A 17,021-nucleotide genomic window follows, 5' to 3' on the forward strand; every position below is an offset into this window, starting at 1 on the left:
CCCAGATGCTATACTTTTTGATAGCCGGGCACCATCAGCTCAAAGCTTTTTTAATGATAAATCTCATATATATAATTTGCAACCCTCTTTTTTTTTTACATGTACTATGTCATTAAATGCTTTGTTTACCATTATTAATGACTATATAAAGTTCACTTTATGGCTCTGTCATAATTATTTTTACTATTTTCTTAAGTTTGGATACTTCTTAAAATGTCAGTATTGTAAATTTGTAGGCAGAACATTGCTATGCTTAAATCATTGAACTTAACTGAATTTACAGAATAAGTATAAAGCTTGAAAATAACTGGAATCAGCTCCTTCTTTGCTCCACATGTATTTATTAAATATTTACTAGTAACTAGTATGCCAGATGTTGGGTTTGACATAAATGATAGATGTGACATACTTCCTGTTTTTTACAAGTTTTTTTAAAGCATACACAAACGTCCTATTTTTAGGAAATCATTTTTTTTTCAAAGCTATGTATTTAAATTAATTTTCTAAATAATTTTGTTAGGGGTTCTTACAGCTCTTATCACAATCCATACATCCATCCATTGTGCCAAGCACATTTGTACATCTGTTGCCAACATCATTTTCAAAACATTTTCTTTCTACTTGAGCCCTTGGTATCAACTCATTTCCCCCTCCCCCACCCCACCTCCCTCATGAACCCTTGATAATTTATAATTTTTATTTTCTTCATGTCTTACTCCGACCATTGTCTCCCTTCACCCTCTTTTCTGTTGTCCATCCCCCCAGGAGGGGGTTATATGTATATCATTGTGATGGGTTTCCCCTTTCTCCCCCCACCTTCCCCTTCCCCTCCTGGTATGGCTACTCTCATTATTGGTCCTGAGGGGTTTATCTGTCCTGGATTCCCTGTGTTTTACTCTTATCTGTACCCATGCACATGCTCTGGTCTACCAGATCTGTAAGGTAGGACTGGGGTCATGACATTCAGGGCAGGGAGGAAGCATTAGGAACTAGAGGAAAGCTGTGTGTTCTCACGGAGCTATACTGCTTTTCTTCCCCATGCTGCTCTGTGGCACGCCCTAAGTGCTTCCCCCCGTGTGGTGGGGCAGGTCAGACACACTTCCTGCACTGTGTCTCCAGTGCTCCCCGAAGCGCTATGGTCAGTGAGGGAAGTCATGTCTGGTGATGAGGCCAGCCCTATGGCCCCCTCTGTGCATTGGCTGGTGGGGCAGGAATATCGTCCACAGGACTTGGTGGGCCAGGATGTGTTCCACACTTTCCCCTTCCCTCTTCCTTTGCCCCTGTGTGCTCTGATCAGACGTGCCCCTCTCCCTGAGCTGTAGCTTCAGTGCACTCCTCTCAAGTACATTCTTCTGGGGTGGGTTCCATGTAGTTGGCACTGGGGCCGGCCCAGGAAATTATTTTTTAAAGAATAATTTATTTTTGTGATTTTGAGAGTATAAACATAAATAATTAAATGAGGTTGATTAATTGTATGTAGTATATATTACTGATAATATTTAAATAGTCATTCAAGTTGTACAATAATTTTCATGCCCCTTTTTAGATATTGTTTTCCTCCCCTGTTCCACTTATTGTCTACTAATGTTCCTATCTAATCTTGGTAATTGTTGCCGTTAGTTTGATCCAGTTAAATCTTAAAAGAGCACAATGCCCAAGAAGACATTCTTTACTCAGAAAAACTCACACTCTGTCATTGAGTTGACTATGACTCATAGTGATCCTACAGGACAGGGTAATGCTGCCCTTGTGGGTCCAGGACCCACTGCCCTTGTGGGTTCAAGACTGTAAATCTCCTTTTTTTTTCTTTTCCCCAAACAATTTTATTGGCATATAACTCACATATCATACAATTCGGTACAATTCATATCAAGAAAAGTTATACAGTCTTCATCACAATCAGCTTTAGAACTTTTCTTTATTCTTATATTTGTTATTAGTTCCCCATTTCCCTTCAGCCTCCCCTGCCATACCCACAAGGAAACACTAGTCCAGTTGCTTTCTCTATAAATTTACTTATCCTAGATTTCATATACAGAAAAACATTTAAAAATAAAACCAAAAACATGAAAAAATTAAATAAGAATAACAAAGTAAAACAGATAAAACCCTTTAAAGATTGTCTCAGAGCAATCATTGTGGAGAGTTTATCCAGCCTCCGTAGCTCCAGAGTGAGAGTTCCACCACCCCACCCTTTCTCTAGAACATATTTAAGGATCCTGGTGGTTGTGTATTGTGCTGCTAACCCGAACTGCTCCAGGAAAGAAAGATGATGATCCTTTCCACTCCTGTTACGGTTTAGTCTCAAAACCTACATGCAGCTCTGCCCTGTCCTACAAGTCACTATGAATTGGAATCAACTTGATGACAGTGAGTAGAAATATACTCAGATAATTACAAAACATAAGCTAAGAACTAAAGCAGAAGAAAAGAAACAGGTCAGCATTATCATCTTAAGATATCTGAATTGAATAGCTGCCTAATATTGAAGGGAAATGAGGCATCCGCATTGGAGGAAGGCTTATTAACGACCTTTGATGTGAAGATGACACAATATTGTTTGCTGAAAGTGAGGAGGACGTGAAGCTCTTGCTGATGATTATCAAGGATTGCAGCCTTCAGGATGGATTATAACTCAATGTAAAGAAAACCCAAATCCTCACAACTGGGCCAGTAGGTAACATAATGAAAAATGGAGAAAAGTTTGAAGTTGTCAAGGACTTTGCCTTGCTTGGATCCACAATCAATGCTCATGAGAGTAACAATCAAGAGCTCAAAAGACAAGTTGCATTGGGTTATCTGCTGCCCCTGACTTCTTTAGAGTATTGAAAAGCAAGGCTGTTACCTTGTGGACTAAGGTGGCCTTGACCCAAGCCATGATGTTTTCAGTCGCCTTATGCGTGTGAAAGTTGGACATGGACTAAAGAAGACTGAAGAGCCGTTGGTGCATGTGAATGGTGCTGGCGAAGAAGAAGATTAGAAGTACCAAGGACTGCTAAAAGGATGAACTGAGCTGTCTTAGAAGAAGTACAGCCAGCGTGCTCCTTAGGGGTAAGGATGGGGAGACTTTTTCTGACATATTGTGGACATGTCAGGAGAGACCAATTTGTCTGGTAGAGGGACAGTGAAACAGAAGAAGGCCCTCAAGAAGATGTGGAGCCCGGGGCTCCAAGCCAGGCCTCAAGCGTGGTCTCAGTTACGAGCCTGGCTCAGACGGGGCAGTGTTTGGCTCTGTTGTGCTGTATAGGTTGGAACTGACTCGATGGCACCCAACAACAACAGCAGCAGCATTATAACACTAGAGATGAGGGGATATCTAAGTGCATGTTTTCAATGATTAAAAATCTTGTCATCAAGTGTCAGTACAGATAGTCACCAACTTACACTGGGGTTCTGTTCTGACAAATCTAATTTTCAGTTTTCAATATAATTCCCTTTTATTATCAGTATGCTTATAAATCTAACATTTTGTATTGTCTTTGGGGGTTGGAAATATTACATCAAAACTAAGATATGTTTTAGTACATAACATTTACAAAACATAATTATGAACATTTACTCTGACAGTGAAAAAGAGTTGGTCAACCTAGACATTTTGTCACTTGCAATATTTCCACTTGTGGATAGTTCTAGATCATCTGCATTATCCAAGAGAATGGAGATGGTATTTCTAGTCCAAAACTAAGGAAGACTTTTCTGTGTATGGTCCTTTTCCTGTTTTTCTTCATACATTTCATTGTAAAGTCTCACTCTTTCCCAAACCTGTATGGACTTCAGCAAAGCAGTCTGTGGGGATCTGTGGTCTCAAGCAAATGAAACCCTGCCTTAGTTTAGAAATGGTCCAACTACTTCTCTCACAGGACGATGTGTAGGCCCTTCTCTCCTTCTTGTTCTCGTTCTTGGTTCGGCAGCACTTCTTCCCTCCTGACAGTTCTGCGTCCTGCTCTGTCAGCTTGCTTGTTCCTGGTCTGTTAGCTAGTTCACATGGTAGTCTTGCCCTGGGGATGATTCCCTCACATCTCTTTTATCAGATTATTCTGATCAAATGCCTAGAGCATGTTCATGTAACAGATTTTTTTTCATAACCTCTGCATCCATTTTCCTATAACTTCCTCCTAGGAAGATACAATTATCTTTAGGTATACCTAACAATATTATAATTTCTCCTGAAATTGTAGAATGCCACTGTACCTCCATCTGTTGCAACTACTGCCTGAACAGATGTTTGTCTCTAGGTAGAGCGCTTTGCTTTTACCTTGCTCCATAGGTGCTTATACCTTGCTCCATAGGTTGAATTGCAGCTGTGAATTTGGGAGGCAGCTATAAGCACATTCACACTTTGATGTAGATCTTAGGTGACCAAATGTATTTGGCTTGTCACTCTCTTTTCAGAAACATTACTCTGCGCTCCTTGCCATTAAAAACTTTTGTACTAAAGTCATAATCTGGATAAAGTGTAGGTATTTTCTTTCACAGCCACCCCCCCCATCATTTCAGTGCCCAGCAGGGGTGATGTCACCCACCTTGGGAAACACTGATTTAGATCATCTATGTGGGAGTAAATCCTGGGGCATTATCACGTAGCAACAGTACCTTGAAAAGAAGGGTCTTTTCAGGGCAGTAGGCATAATCTTATATTATGAGACCATTTAAGAAACCATCTTTGAAGTGCATAATCATCAACCAGGCCTTGGAGCTGTTGTCTCGAGTAAATTGGCAGCTTCGTTTTGTCAGTGTCTGTGAACGCACAGTGTCACAACATCCTTTTCTAGGGATATTAAAGGGAGTACAAGCAACGCAGGCATGCATTGTGAGGAACTTAAACAGCATGGCGTCAGATTAACAAGGGATGCTTTCCATGGTAGAAAACAATGGATAAGATCATGCCAGGTGCCTGCTGTGCGGCGTGAGAACAGTGATGTTGGGGTAGTAAAGGCTGTCCAGGGGAGGCACGGTTCCATCGTCCGATGTCAATAGAGTGGAAGGCTGCCCAGCTCTCTGTCCTCTATGATTCCCAGTGCTTATTCCCACTTCATTGTTGACCAGGCTGCAGTCTGCTGTATGGCATGGTTTGGAACAGTAAATTATAACCTTGAGCAGTTGTGAGTGAACATGTGAGAAGGACGACATCAGTAAACTACAGTGAACCCTCGTTTATCGCGGTTAATCGGTTCTAGACCCTACCGTGATAAATGAATTTCCGCGAAGTAGGATTCCTTATTTGTAAATCAAATATTTTCGTAGTTAGAGCATAGAGGACATGGAAAAACACCCTTTAGTCACCATTACACTCGTATTACCCAATTTATTAAACGAAAAAGGGAAAATACAGTAAAACATTTTGGACGTTACAATTATCATTTATTATTTATTATATAATGTATGGCATCAAGCGTGTACAGTATGAGCCAATCAGTGGCAGTAATGACAGCTACGCAAAAACCGCGATAGAGTGAAGCCGCGGAAGTCGAAGCGCGAAGTGGCGAGGGTTCACTGTATACAGTACACATGTGTAGTAATTCTTACTAATAATAAGATGGTTATAAATGTGGTTCATTGAAACTCAAATAAGCTGTGAGCCTGAGCTATCTGTATTATAGAATTCAGTGATTCAGTCAGGGTGCGTGGAAGTTTTCCTGCTTAGTGAACCTTTCTATAAAGAAAATGGAATGATTTCAGGTGGAATTTATATATTGTCTCCATGTCCCCAGATATACTTAGATTTTAATTTTTTTTTAATTTAGAAAAATTTTCAAATTTGTAGAAAATGGAAAGCACTACTGTGAATGTTGATTACTTCATTACCTAAGTTCATCAACTGAAACAATGTGCTACCCCTTTTATTTATTGTACATATTCATCTACTAACCTTTTGCCCTACCAGTTGAAAGCAAGTTAGAGATAGCATGCCATTCTACCTCTAACTAGTATGCAGCTTCCAAAGTCAAGTACACTCTTTTTCTTAGGCATTTCATAATTAAACCTAAGAAAATATCTAATGCAGCGTGGCGCTCATCAGTTGTCCTCAGATTATCCCATTATGTCTAAGTAAGACCACCTGTCCCATCCCACTTTATGCAGGACCTAATAAAAGTGGGTGTGGTGCATTTGACTATTAGATCCCTTTAAGACTTTTACTAATCTAGGGTAGTCCTTTTGTCATGACTTTGAATGCTTTGTAGATCCAGGCCAGTTTTCCCATAGAATGCCTCACACTGGGGAATTAGTTGGTTTCCTTGTGATTAAATTCCAATAAAATATTCTCATCGAAATAGCATGTGCACCTACTACTCCCTCACTTCAGTAGCAGTTACCCAATTGGTGATGTCAAAATCCAAAGCTTGATTAAGAACGTGGTTGCCACATTGTTCTTTTGTGACAAATTTTTCTGTGAGATTAATAAGTAATATGTCAGAGTAATTCCTTAAACTTTGTAAATACTTGTTCCTCCAAGATCTTGCACCTAATAATTCATTAATCAGGTCTTATATGCCTGTTCAAAGTTATTATTATTTTTAATTTTACAATTTTATGTCATTGGTATGATAAAACATTCAGAATCTTAAAGAATCAATATGAATAAAATCTTCCCTCTTTATTTATTTATTATTTATTACCATTACCAGGAGAAAAACTTTCAAAGCAGCAGTTGCATAACTCTAACATCATTAAGAAATTAAGAGCTAAAGAGAAAGAAAATGAAAATGTTACTGTAAAGCTCAACAAAAAAGTTAAAGAGTTTGAAGAGGAGTTGCAACATTTAAAACAGGTGAATAGCTGCTAACCATTCCATGTATCTTTTGGTATTACTTATGTGAACAATTGGACATGGTTTTCAGAGCACTTAGAATGATTTAATGGGGCACTATCATATGTGAAGTTTTCAAACAAATATACAGATGTTTAAAATCTTCCTTCATTTGGAAGGAGGAGGATATATCAAGTATACTAAGGTGCTACTTGTTGAAAAATGCTTCCATCTGTCTCTGAAAAATAGGTACTCGATGGCAAAGAAGAGGTTGAGAAACAACACAGAGAAAACATTAAGAAGCTCAGTTCCGTGGTAGAGCGTCAGGAGAAGGATCTCGGCCGGCTTCAGGTCGACAAGGATGAACTGGGAGAAAAGAGCCGAAGTATTCAGGCTGCCCTCGATAGTGCATACAAGTAAGAAAAGGGGAAACTATGCCATCCTTTTAGAAGTAACTATTAGGGTAGATGTTGTAGAAATACTCTTGTTACTGATGACTAGCAATATTTTCAAACTTAATGTACGTACATTGAATACATTTGCTTACTGGTCAAAGCAAGCTCAACAGAGTATCCCCATTGAGGCCCTTGTTAAATATGTGGTAAACCCTCCCTCATTCATAGTCTGACTGCATATTATTTTCAGTAAAAATTGTCAATCTGATTTCCCAAGAGAACTTACTGATCTTCACAAAGCCAATGCTGCAAAGGACAGCGAGGCACAGGAAGTTGCTCTGAGTCATGGAGTGAAAGCTAAAGAAGAGCTTTCTGCAGCACTGGAGAAGGCCCGAGAAGAAGCCCGTCAGCAGCACGAAGCATTAGCGGTTCAGGTAAGCAGGGGTAACGAACTGAAGTGTCTCATATACGTTTGAAAAATTAACCATTTAATTAGCTAGTCTGTTGGGGCATATTCCAGAGAGTACTGAATTGTTGTTTTTGTAAACTATTATTAAGGTGATGCTGACATTTTACCAGTACTGCTTACTTTCCTGGGAGTTTTAGACCTATTTGATGAGAGAATATGATGCGCGTTAGGGACCTTTTACCAGAGACATGCATATATATATATATATATATATATATTGAGTATGGTTCTAAAGAATTCATGGAACACAGACAAGATTTTTTTTAAAGGGCAATATTTTATAAAATCAGAATGTGTGTGTAGTTAGTTATTGGGTACATGCTTCCTTTTAAAAAATAAATTTGAGTTATATGCAAAATGACTTAATATTTATCAAGGAATTCTGAAATTGGGATTCTGCTGTGTCAAGGAACATGTGATTATTTGTTCTAGAGAGAAAGATTCTGGCCTTGCACTATAGAATTTGTTTCTTTTAAAGGAGTAGTGCAAGTGCTAACCTCGAAGTCGGTGGTTCAAACCTACTAATTGCTTCTCAGGAGACAGTTGTGGCAGTCTGCTTTTGTAAAGATTACAGTCTCGGTAACCCTATGGGGCATTCTTACTCTGTCCTATAGGATTTCTAGGAGTTGGAATCAATTTAATGGCAGTGGGTTTGGTGTTTTGTTTTTGATTTGCTCTTATAAATAAGAACCACTCCTTTTACATACCTTTGACTTCAGGTCTAGAATAGATTGTTATGCTAGCCAGCTCATTTGCCTGGTTGCCTTTAAGTTTTTATACACAACCACACTATTCATCATTGCTTGGTTGGTCTTTTATCCAACTTTTCTTTCACCCACAGGCATTTAACCTTTCCCAGCTCACTAGCCTGTCATTTAAAGCCCTCAGCAGTCACTTGTTCTACAACCATTTATACAGTTTTTTAAAAAGACATGAAGGAGCTTGAACATTTTGAAAAATTTGATTATGTTTTAATTCCATTTCCCACAAACTTATTGAAGCCCCACTGGTACTGGTACTTTCACTGCTTGGAATTTCTCTGTGAGGCATGGTGGTTGAGCAGTATCCTAATTACGTTTTCATATGCTGCTCAAACACTGTAGCCTCTTGGAAGCCTGTCCTAATACCATTCCAACAGAAAGGGGTCCTCCTTTCCTCTTCCCCATAGAGAACTTTTATTTTGTCATGCTGTTTTTTAGGTATTATATTATTAAAGCTTTCTGAACATATGTAAAAGCAGAGGCTATGATAATGAATTATCATAAGCCTTCTTGCAAGAGTCGGTAATATCAGTGGTCGGCCAGGTGCTTCGTCTTTCTTTTTCCAGTCTGGTGGCTTTAAGATTTTTCAAGTATGCTGAAAATATAAATCCCCCTTACAAATATCCATATGTGTATCTAAGAAAAAGGACCCCTTCTTACCTAACTACATCTAACAAATAACATCAACTCCTTAATATGTAATATCCAGGCTATTTCCAAGTTTCCTTGAGTGTCTCAAAAGTTATTTAAGTGACAGGAGTCCCCCCAACCCCACCCTGCCATCGACTTGGTGGAGAAGCCATTATTTGACCCTAATTTAGAATGACCGCTTTATGGGTATGTGTCTGACTGCTTCCTTGGGATGACATTAAGTTTTTTCCTGTAGCCCCTATATATTCTGTACATTGAAATGTTCAAGTTAATGAGGTTAAGGTATAGTATTTGGAGCAAGAATACTTTGTGAGTGGTAGTGTGCATGCTCCGTTGCCCCAGTGGTACACAATTCTAGGTGCCTTCGAGAAATGGTAAGGTTTATTAGAGAATTTATATAATGGCAGTCAGAACCTGTGGGTTATAAAATTCCCCATAAACCTTTCTCCTGAAGGTTTTAGCACCCATTAATGATGGTTGCCGTTATCAGTTAGTTCTCCTAGAGTTGAAAAACGTGCGATTTTCAAGGATACCACTTGTTTTTTTAACCTGTTAAAATATTAATGAACAAAGAATGGTCACATCAACAAGAAATAGGTATTTTCTTACTTTAAAAGGTAGGTTTGTGCTCTGACTACTTTTGGTGGTGACTAGTATGTATTTTGGCATACCTTTTCATTTTTTTAAAGTAGCAATAGGAGCTAATGTTTTGTGGTGTATTTTTTTAAGTATTTTGTTTTAATCAATTGTAGTTTTTAATTATGTTGAAATTATTCCATCTTCAGCCAGTTGGAAGCCCCTTTAAGCTGATTGAAGTGACTTTCTGTGATGACCACTGTATGTTTCCTATATCTGTTACCACAACTTGAAGGCTTAAGACAACAGACGTTTATTCTCTCTCAGTTCTGGATGGCAGAAGTTTGAAATCAGCATCACTGGCCAGAATCAAGGTGTGGGCAGGGTTGTGGTCCATGGAGGCGCTACAGGAGAATGTGCCCTTGCCTCTTGGCTGCTAGCACTCTGTGTTTTATGGCTGTGTCCCTCCAGTCTAAGTCTCAGTGCTCACATGACTCTTCTTCTGTGTCAGGTCTCCCTTTGGATCCAGAGACCAGAACCCCATAGTTTCCCCCCAAAGTTTCCTAAATCCTAATCCCTGGTACTTGTGTATGTTACCTTGTATGGCATAAAGAAAGGACTTTCTGATGTGATGTTATGGTGAGGATTTTGAGAGTAGGAGAATATGCTGGATTATCTAGATTGGCCCTACCTGTGGCCACATGCATCCTTATAAATGAGAAAGACACAGAGGGCGATTTCATACAGAAGGCAGACGGTGAAGTCAAGATGGAAGCAAATAGAGATTTTAAGATGCTACCCTGTTGACTTTGCGGATGGAGAATGAACCAAGGGGTGCAGCTCTGTTGTTGTTAGCTACTGCTGAGTTTGTTCAGACTCATAGCCCCCCCACGTACCAGCTCTGACCACCCTCACAGTCATTGTTTGAGCCCATGTTGCAGTCACTGTGTCATTCCATTCCGTCAAGTCTTCCCTTCTGACTGGTCTTCTACTTTACCACGTGTGATGTCCTTTTCCAGGGACTGGCCTCTCATGATATGTCCAAACGGTGTGAGACAAAGTTTCACTGTCTTCCTGTCTAAGGAGTATTTGTTTCTACTTTTTCTAAGACAGATCTGTTCTTCTGGCAGTCCACAATGCTTTAAATATTCTTCACCAGCACTGTAATTCAAATGTATCATTTCTTTGATTTTTTTTCAGTGTCCAATTTTCACACGCATATGAGGCCGTTGAAAATATCACGATTTAGGTCCCAAAGTGACATCTTTACTCTTCAGTACTTAAGAGGTCTTGTGCAGCAGATATGCCCAACGCCATATGTCATTTGATTTCTTGACTGCTGCTTCCATGCACATTGATCGTGGATTCAAGTAAAATGAATTCCTGGATTACTTCTAGAACCTAGAAAAGGCAGAGAAATGTATTCTCCTGTCCAGATCCTTTCTGTGTTGATATGTTGATTTGATCTCATTGAAACGAATTTCCCTTTAGAGCTGTGATAGAGCAAGTTTGTGTTGTTTAAAGTAGCTTAGGAAATGAATGTAGTCACATTAGTTCACAATGTAGCACAAGATATTCCAAGCTCATATAAGGGGGTACCAAAAACAAAAACAAAAAAATGGGTGTTGTTTTCAAAGTTATGTATTTAAATTTTGTTACAAAACAACCTTATCACCTTCAAAATACTGAATACATTTGTCAAATCTGAAATTCCATTCTGGAAATATTTTTTTCTTTTTCTTTTTTAATCATTTTATTGGGGTTCATACAACTCTGACCACAATCCATATATACATTAATTGTGTAAAGCACACTTGTACATTCGTTACCCTCATCATCTTGGAAATATTTTTGAAACTCATCATTTTGGATGGCTGATAGCACCTCCCTCATTTTTTTCTTCGCCTCTTCTACATCATCAAATCGCTGTCCTTCCGTGTTTCTCTTCATTCGCAGAAACAAAAACAAGTCGCACGGAGTGAGGTCAGGAGAGGAAGTTGTGTGAGGCAAGAGAGGCATGCTTTTTTTTTTTTTGCCCAAAACTGGTGCACTGAGATGGTTGCGTGAGCAAGTGCATTGTCGTGGTGGCAAAACCAGTCCCCTGTCTGCCACAAGGCCTTTTTTGTTGCACACAGTTATGCAATCTTGTAAGAACCTCTAAATAGAAAGCTTGGTTAACAGCCTGACCTGGTGGAATGAACTCCAAATGAACTATGAGTTGACATTTTCATCCATTCGAGAAGTTGATGGACATTCCGAATGAAGTTTGTTATCAATCAGCATTTTACCTTTTTGAAATGTTGTACACTTGTACACTTGCGTTTCTCCCATAGCTGTCCTTGTATGCTGTGTTCAACATCACAATGGTTTCTGCGGCATCCCCCGCCCACAGCAGGAAACAGAATTCCACAGCCTCACACTCTTCTCTTAAATCAGCCGTCACATACACACAAACAAGGTTAGAGTGAAACTGCTTTTATGAAAACATTCATTGTGACCAGAGAGAACCTTCCCAGGCTACACCACTGGGTGCACTAACTCAGAGTGAGTTACTTGATGCTCACCTAGCAGGAAAAATTCATACTATGAAAGCTCTGCTTCACCCAGCGCATTTCCAGTTTTGGGGGGTATGCCCTCGTATTCCACATTTCTTAACCTAAACTAGAAACTGTTTCTCCAAGTAACTCAGCCTCTTTTATTGGGCAAAAGTTCTTAGTGACCATAATTTGGTTACTAGGAATACTTTTTACTAGTGGGTTGTTTTTTTTTTAAATCATTTGATGGGGGCTCATACAACTCTTTATCACAATCCATACATCCATCCATTGTGTCAAGCACATTTGTACATTCGGTTTTAGTGGGTTTTTATTGCTTCTAGGTTTTCATAGTGGATGGGGCTAGAGAATATATACTTTTATGAATAATTAAGTATCATGAGATTATATTGCTTTGTCCACTTCAATTTAACATTACAAGGTTTTAATTTTTATATAATTTTTGAGATATCTGCCTCTTTTTTTTTAATCTCACACTGCAAGTAATGTTTTAACAAAAAAGATCTCGTTTCCTAACATTTACATGGTTACTTATTCACTTTATTTTAACTAAAATTACTTCATGGTAGGAATAATGTTATTACTAAAATAAAAACTACTGAGGAAAGTTTGAAATTTCTCTGCTGCTTAATCTTACATTTGTATGTGCAGGTCTAATTTGTGTTCTGCAGGTCCCTTGAAAGAGTACTTTTCTTCGTGTGGGTTATATCACCCCACTTAATATGTATTTTAGATATGTTTTTGGATTTTAGGGGATGTTTTTCTTTTCTAATGCCTTGTATTAAGACATTTTAAAATTGAGATGACAACTTATATAAAAGTCATTGTTTTAGCCATTCAAAAGTGTACAGTGTTGTGGTTTTAGCAGATTCAAAATGTTGTGCAACCGTAGCCACTGTCTCCGTTGCGAACATCTTCAGTCCCCAGAAGAAGACTTTTATGTGTTAACAGTTCCCCCGCCTTTGACAATCAATCACTGATCCGCCTTCTGTTCCTATGAATTTGCCGGTTTTGGACATTTCACATAAATAGAATCATGCAGTATGTGGTCTTTTGTATCTGGCTATTTCTACTTTGCATAATGTTTTCATGGTTCATCCACGTTCTAGAATGTATTGATAGTTCATCCCTTTCCATGGCTGAATAATATTTTATGGATGTAGTACATTTTATTTATCATTAGTTGCGGGATGTCTGGGTTGTTTCCATGTTTTGGCTGTTATGAATGCTGCTGTGAACATGTATGTATGTTTGTGTTTGAACAGATGTTTCTAGTCCTTTTGTATATACCTACAAATGGAATAGCTAGGCTGTAGAGTAATTTGATGTTTCATGCGTTGAGAAATTGCCAACTCTTTCCCACAGTACTTGTATCATTTTACATCCCGATCACCAGTGCTTGAGGGTCCCAACTCATTTTCTCCAGTACTTACTGCCTTTTTGATTTTTGTGAATGAGCATAACCATCCTAGTAGGTGTAAAGTGGTGTCTTATTGTAGTTTTGATTTGCATTTCCTTAATAACTTATGATGTTCATTTTTCCCCCCCTGCTTCTTTACCATGTATAACAAGTGCAGTATATGTGTTAGTGCAGTATATGTGTTAAGCAAGTGCAGTATATGTGTTACCAAGCAAACAATTTCTTGACCAGCAGAGTCAAATCAGCAGTGCCATGCTCCCAGGTGGTGGCCAGCTGCACTGCTTTGACTGCATTTTGTGCACCATATTCCTGGAAATAATCCAATCTCCTATTTCAGGCTCCTGAAGGGGCTCACTAAGCCTCTTCCTAGCCTCCCATTCCAGGTCTTTGACTGATTGTTTTCCTAGCCTGGTTATTATCTTGGTATACCCACAGTTTACCAGTTCAAATCAGTTCCATTTTCACTGCATTGGTCGTGACTAAACCTGTTAAAAGCCCTGTTCTTCAAACATGTTACCATAATCTTTTCCAAAAATGCAGTGGCAGTTTACAGTCTGTGTAGTGGGTACAATACTTGGTTTTTATAGCTTAGGTCAGCACTTCAAACCCATCAGCTGCTCTGAGAGAGGAAATTCAAGCTATCTGCTCCTGTGAAGATCCTGTGTAGGGTCTCTGAGTCAGGATTGGCTCGATGGCAGTAGGTTTGGCTTTTGCTCCTGTCACATCCTCCCTTGCGTTTCAAGCATTCCTGAGTACATTGTCTTTCCTCTTGGATGAAAAGGCAGTGACTGTGCATATTTATCTACTCCTTTCTGCCTGGCAGAGTGCTTTCCTGAGTAGGTGTTGCATTTGCATCTGTTTTTGGAATTGGATGTAAAGGCTGTGTGATAATCATGTAAAAGCATACTGAATAGTGTAAGTGTTACGCAGAACAGTAAATGACATAAAACAAGTGAGTTGTTGCACAAACCCTTGGATAATGTTGTTGATGGTGTGTGTTTCTCTTCCGACAGGTGGGGGACCTCAGGCTGGCACTGCAGCGAGCCGAGCAAGCAGCCGCCAGGAAAGAGGATTACTTACGTCACGAGATCAGTGAACTCCAGCAGGTATGTCACAGTCAGAATATCCAAGGATGCTTTATGTTTTCTCCAACAAGTAAAAAATCACTCCTAGTGGTAATATTCCTAGAATTGAGAAGATAACTAATATACCTTTCATTTGCTGTATTCGTATGGCTTATAAGAATAAAATCATAGTGGGTAATTCATATTATGCAAAAACAGTTTATAGGTTTTTTAATATGAAGTAATTTCATCATGAAAGATTTATTGTTCATACTCAGTATTATTTCTTAATCTGTAGATTTGTCTTATTTTTTATTGTTATTCTTTGATTACTGTGGGCAAGTAATTGGTGCCCAGTTTTATTTTACTAATTTTCAGTCATCGATCCTATATAGGAGAAGGAATTACGTCTCAGATTGATCTTTCTGTGGTTATAGATAGGTAAAAATACTTGGGTGAGTTGTCTACTAGGATATTTGGATTTATTCATTCCCTTTAGGTAAAGGCTATCTTTATTTTATAAAAGGTCTATAAAGAAGCATTTATTTAAATCTTCTGTTATGAACCTGAACTCTTAACTTTAAGGATTGACCAGTTAGAAAATAAGTTAAAAAAATAAGTCTCAGGGAAAATATTTTTTCTTTCTAGAAATCTCTCATGAAGCTTAGATTTGCTAGTGTTTTTATTGCTGTCTGTGGTAATAACTTAAGAATTTCATGATTCAGAGACTCCAGGAAGCAGAGAATCGAAACCAAGAACTGAGTCAGAATGTTTCATCAACAACAAGACCGTTACTTCGCCAGATAGAGAATTTGCAAGCCACATTAGGGTCCCAGACATCTTCGTGGGAGACGTTGGAGAAGAGTCTTTCCGATAGGCTAGGTAATGTTCCGGTTTGTGTGCTCGGTGCAGAGGTTCTTCCATCTTGCTTGTAGAATTAGAATAATGGTATGAAATTGAATTCACTTGATCTGACATTCACTTTTGTGTCTCACTTGTAGATTTTGAACTTTTCTCTTTTAGTACATTTATTTTCTAATACTTTAGCTGTGACTCTTTCAAATAACTTTCCTCCCTTACCCATATACTGTCAAAAGCACTTCTGTGTTCTTCTTCACCCCCTTGTACAGACTACAGCTCCCCATTTTTTTCTTGTCCATTGGTAAATCTGACCACTTTTCTCGTGTCTACCTAGTGTAGGAGAGATTGCATAGGGTTCTGTTGGCAGTTTTCCAAGAGCAGAGAGATCTGAGGAGGATCTGGATCACACCCTAGTGGAAACACATGCCGTCTTAAGAGTCCGTATTGTCCTTCTTTGTAGACCCGCCCTGGGTGCTGCTTTATAATAAATAAGATTATTCCATGATTTCATCTTCAAACACAGACATTTACAAGGGGCCTCTAATAAGTTTGTGGCAAAATTCCATTATTTTTTCATTTCCACAAACTTTTTTTTTAACTAAAACATTTTATTGGGGGCTCTTACAGCTCTTATAAAAATCCATACATCAGTTGTATCAAGCATATTTGTACATGTGTTGCCATCATTATTTTCTAAACATTTACTTTCTATTTGAGTCCTTGGTATCAGCTCCACTTTTTCCCCCGTCCCTCCCCCGCTCCCACTGACATGACCCCTTGATAAATGATAAATTATTATTTTCATATCTTTCACCGACCGCTGTCTCCCTTCCCCCACGGTTTCTGTTGTTTGTCCCCCTGGTGGGGGTGGGGTAATTATGTGTCGATTATTGCAATTGGGTTCTCTTTCCTCCCCTCCTCTCTCTACCTTCCCACTACCCTCCTGGTATTGCTACTCCCATTCCTGTTCCTGGATTCTGTGTGTCGTGAGCTCTTATCTCTTATCTGTACCTGTGTGCACACTCCTGTCTAACCTGCAGTGCAGCACTGGGGTCATGATAGTGGGAGGAAGCCTCATGGAACCAGAGGACTATTGTGTGTTTCCACAGGTTTTTTTAAGCCCCTCATATGTAGCATATAGCACAGAAGCTGACAAATTCATGAGGAATTTGTGTGTGCCTACTGTGTCCAGAATTTACTGTATTTAGAGGCATCATGATCTAATGAGAAAAGTCCCTGAGTGTACAAAGGATATATGGAATATACTCTGTGTTTTAGTTTGTTTTAGATCAACCAGTCATTGTGAAGCAAGTCACCTAGCTTCTCTGGGCTGCTCCCTGTAAACCAGAAGGGGTGAACTAGGCCATTGCCTTCCAAACTCAGATTCAGCTGGTCTCCAGCTGGTTTTAGGGGCTGCTGTCGATGGCTGGGGGAAGCTCAGTGAATAAATAGGTGCTGGGTCCATCCAGGCTGCTTTAATGGAAGTAGCACATCCTTTGTCTGTCTTTTTAATTGGCATTT

The 17,021-nt window shown here is 39.1% G+C and overlaps 1 protein-coding gene across 1 annotated transcript in view; it reads left to right on the forward strand.

Annotated features, from left to right (window-relative positions):
• TMF1 (TATA element modulatory factor 1) overlaps window positions 1-17,021 on the forward strand; it is a 50,040-nt gene that overhangs the window by 15,903 nt on the left and 17,116 nt on the right. Inside the window, exons 6-10 of the mRNA XM_004702421.2 lie at window positions 6,627-6,769; window positions 6,998-7,164; window positions 7,421-7,577; window positions 14,589-14,681; window positions 15,365-15,521. Of these exons, the coding sequence (XP_004702478.1) occupies window positions 6,627-6,769; window positions 6,998-7,164; window positions 7,421-7,577; window positions 14,589-14,681; window positions 15,365-15,521 (717 nt within the window). The remainder of the gene's footprint in view (window positions 1-6,626; window positions 6,770-6,997; window positions 7,165-7,420; window positions 7,578-14,588; window positions 14,682-15,364; window positions 15,522-17,021) is intronic.

Source organism: Echinops telfairi, unplaced genomic scaffold (assembly GCF_000313985.2).
Source record: "Echinops telfairi isolate 266 unplaced genomic scaffold, ASM31398v2 ScPeMD7_31;HRSCAF=116, whole genome shotgun sequence".
Taxonomy (NCBI): Eukaryota; Metazoa; Chordata; class Mammalia; order Afrosoricida; family Tenrecidae; genus Echinops; species Echinops telfairi.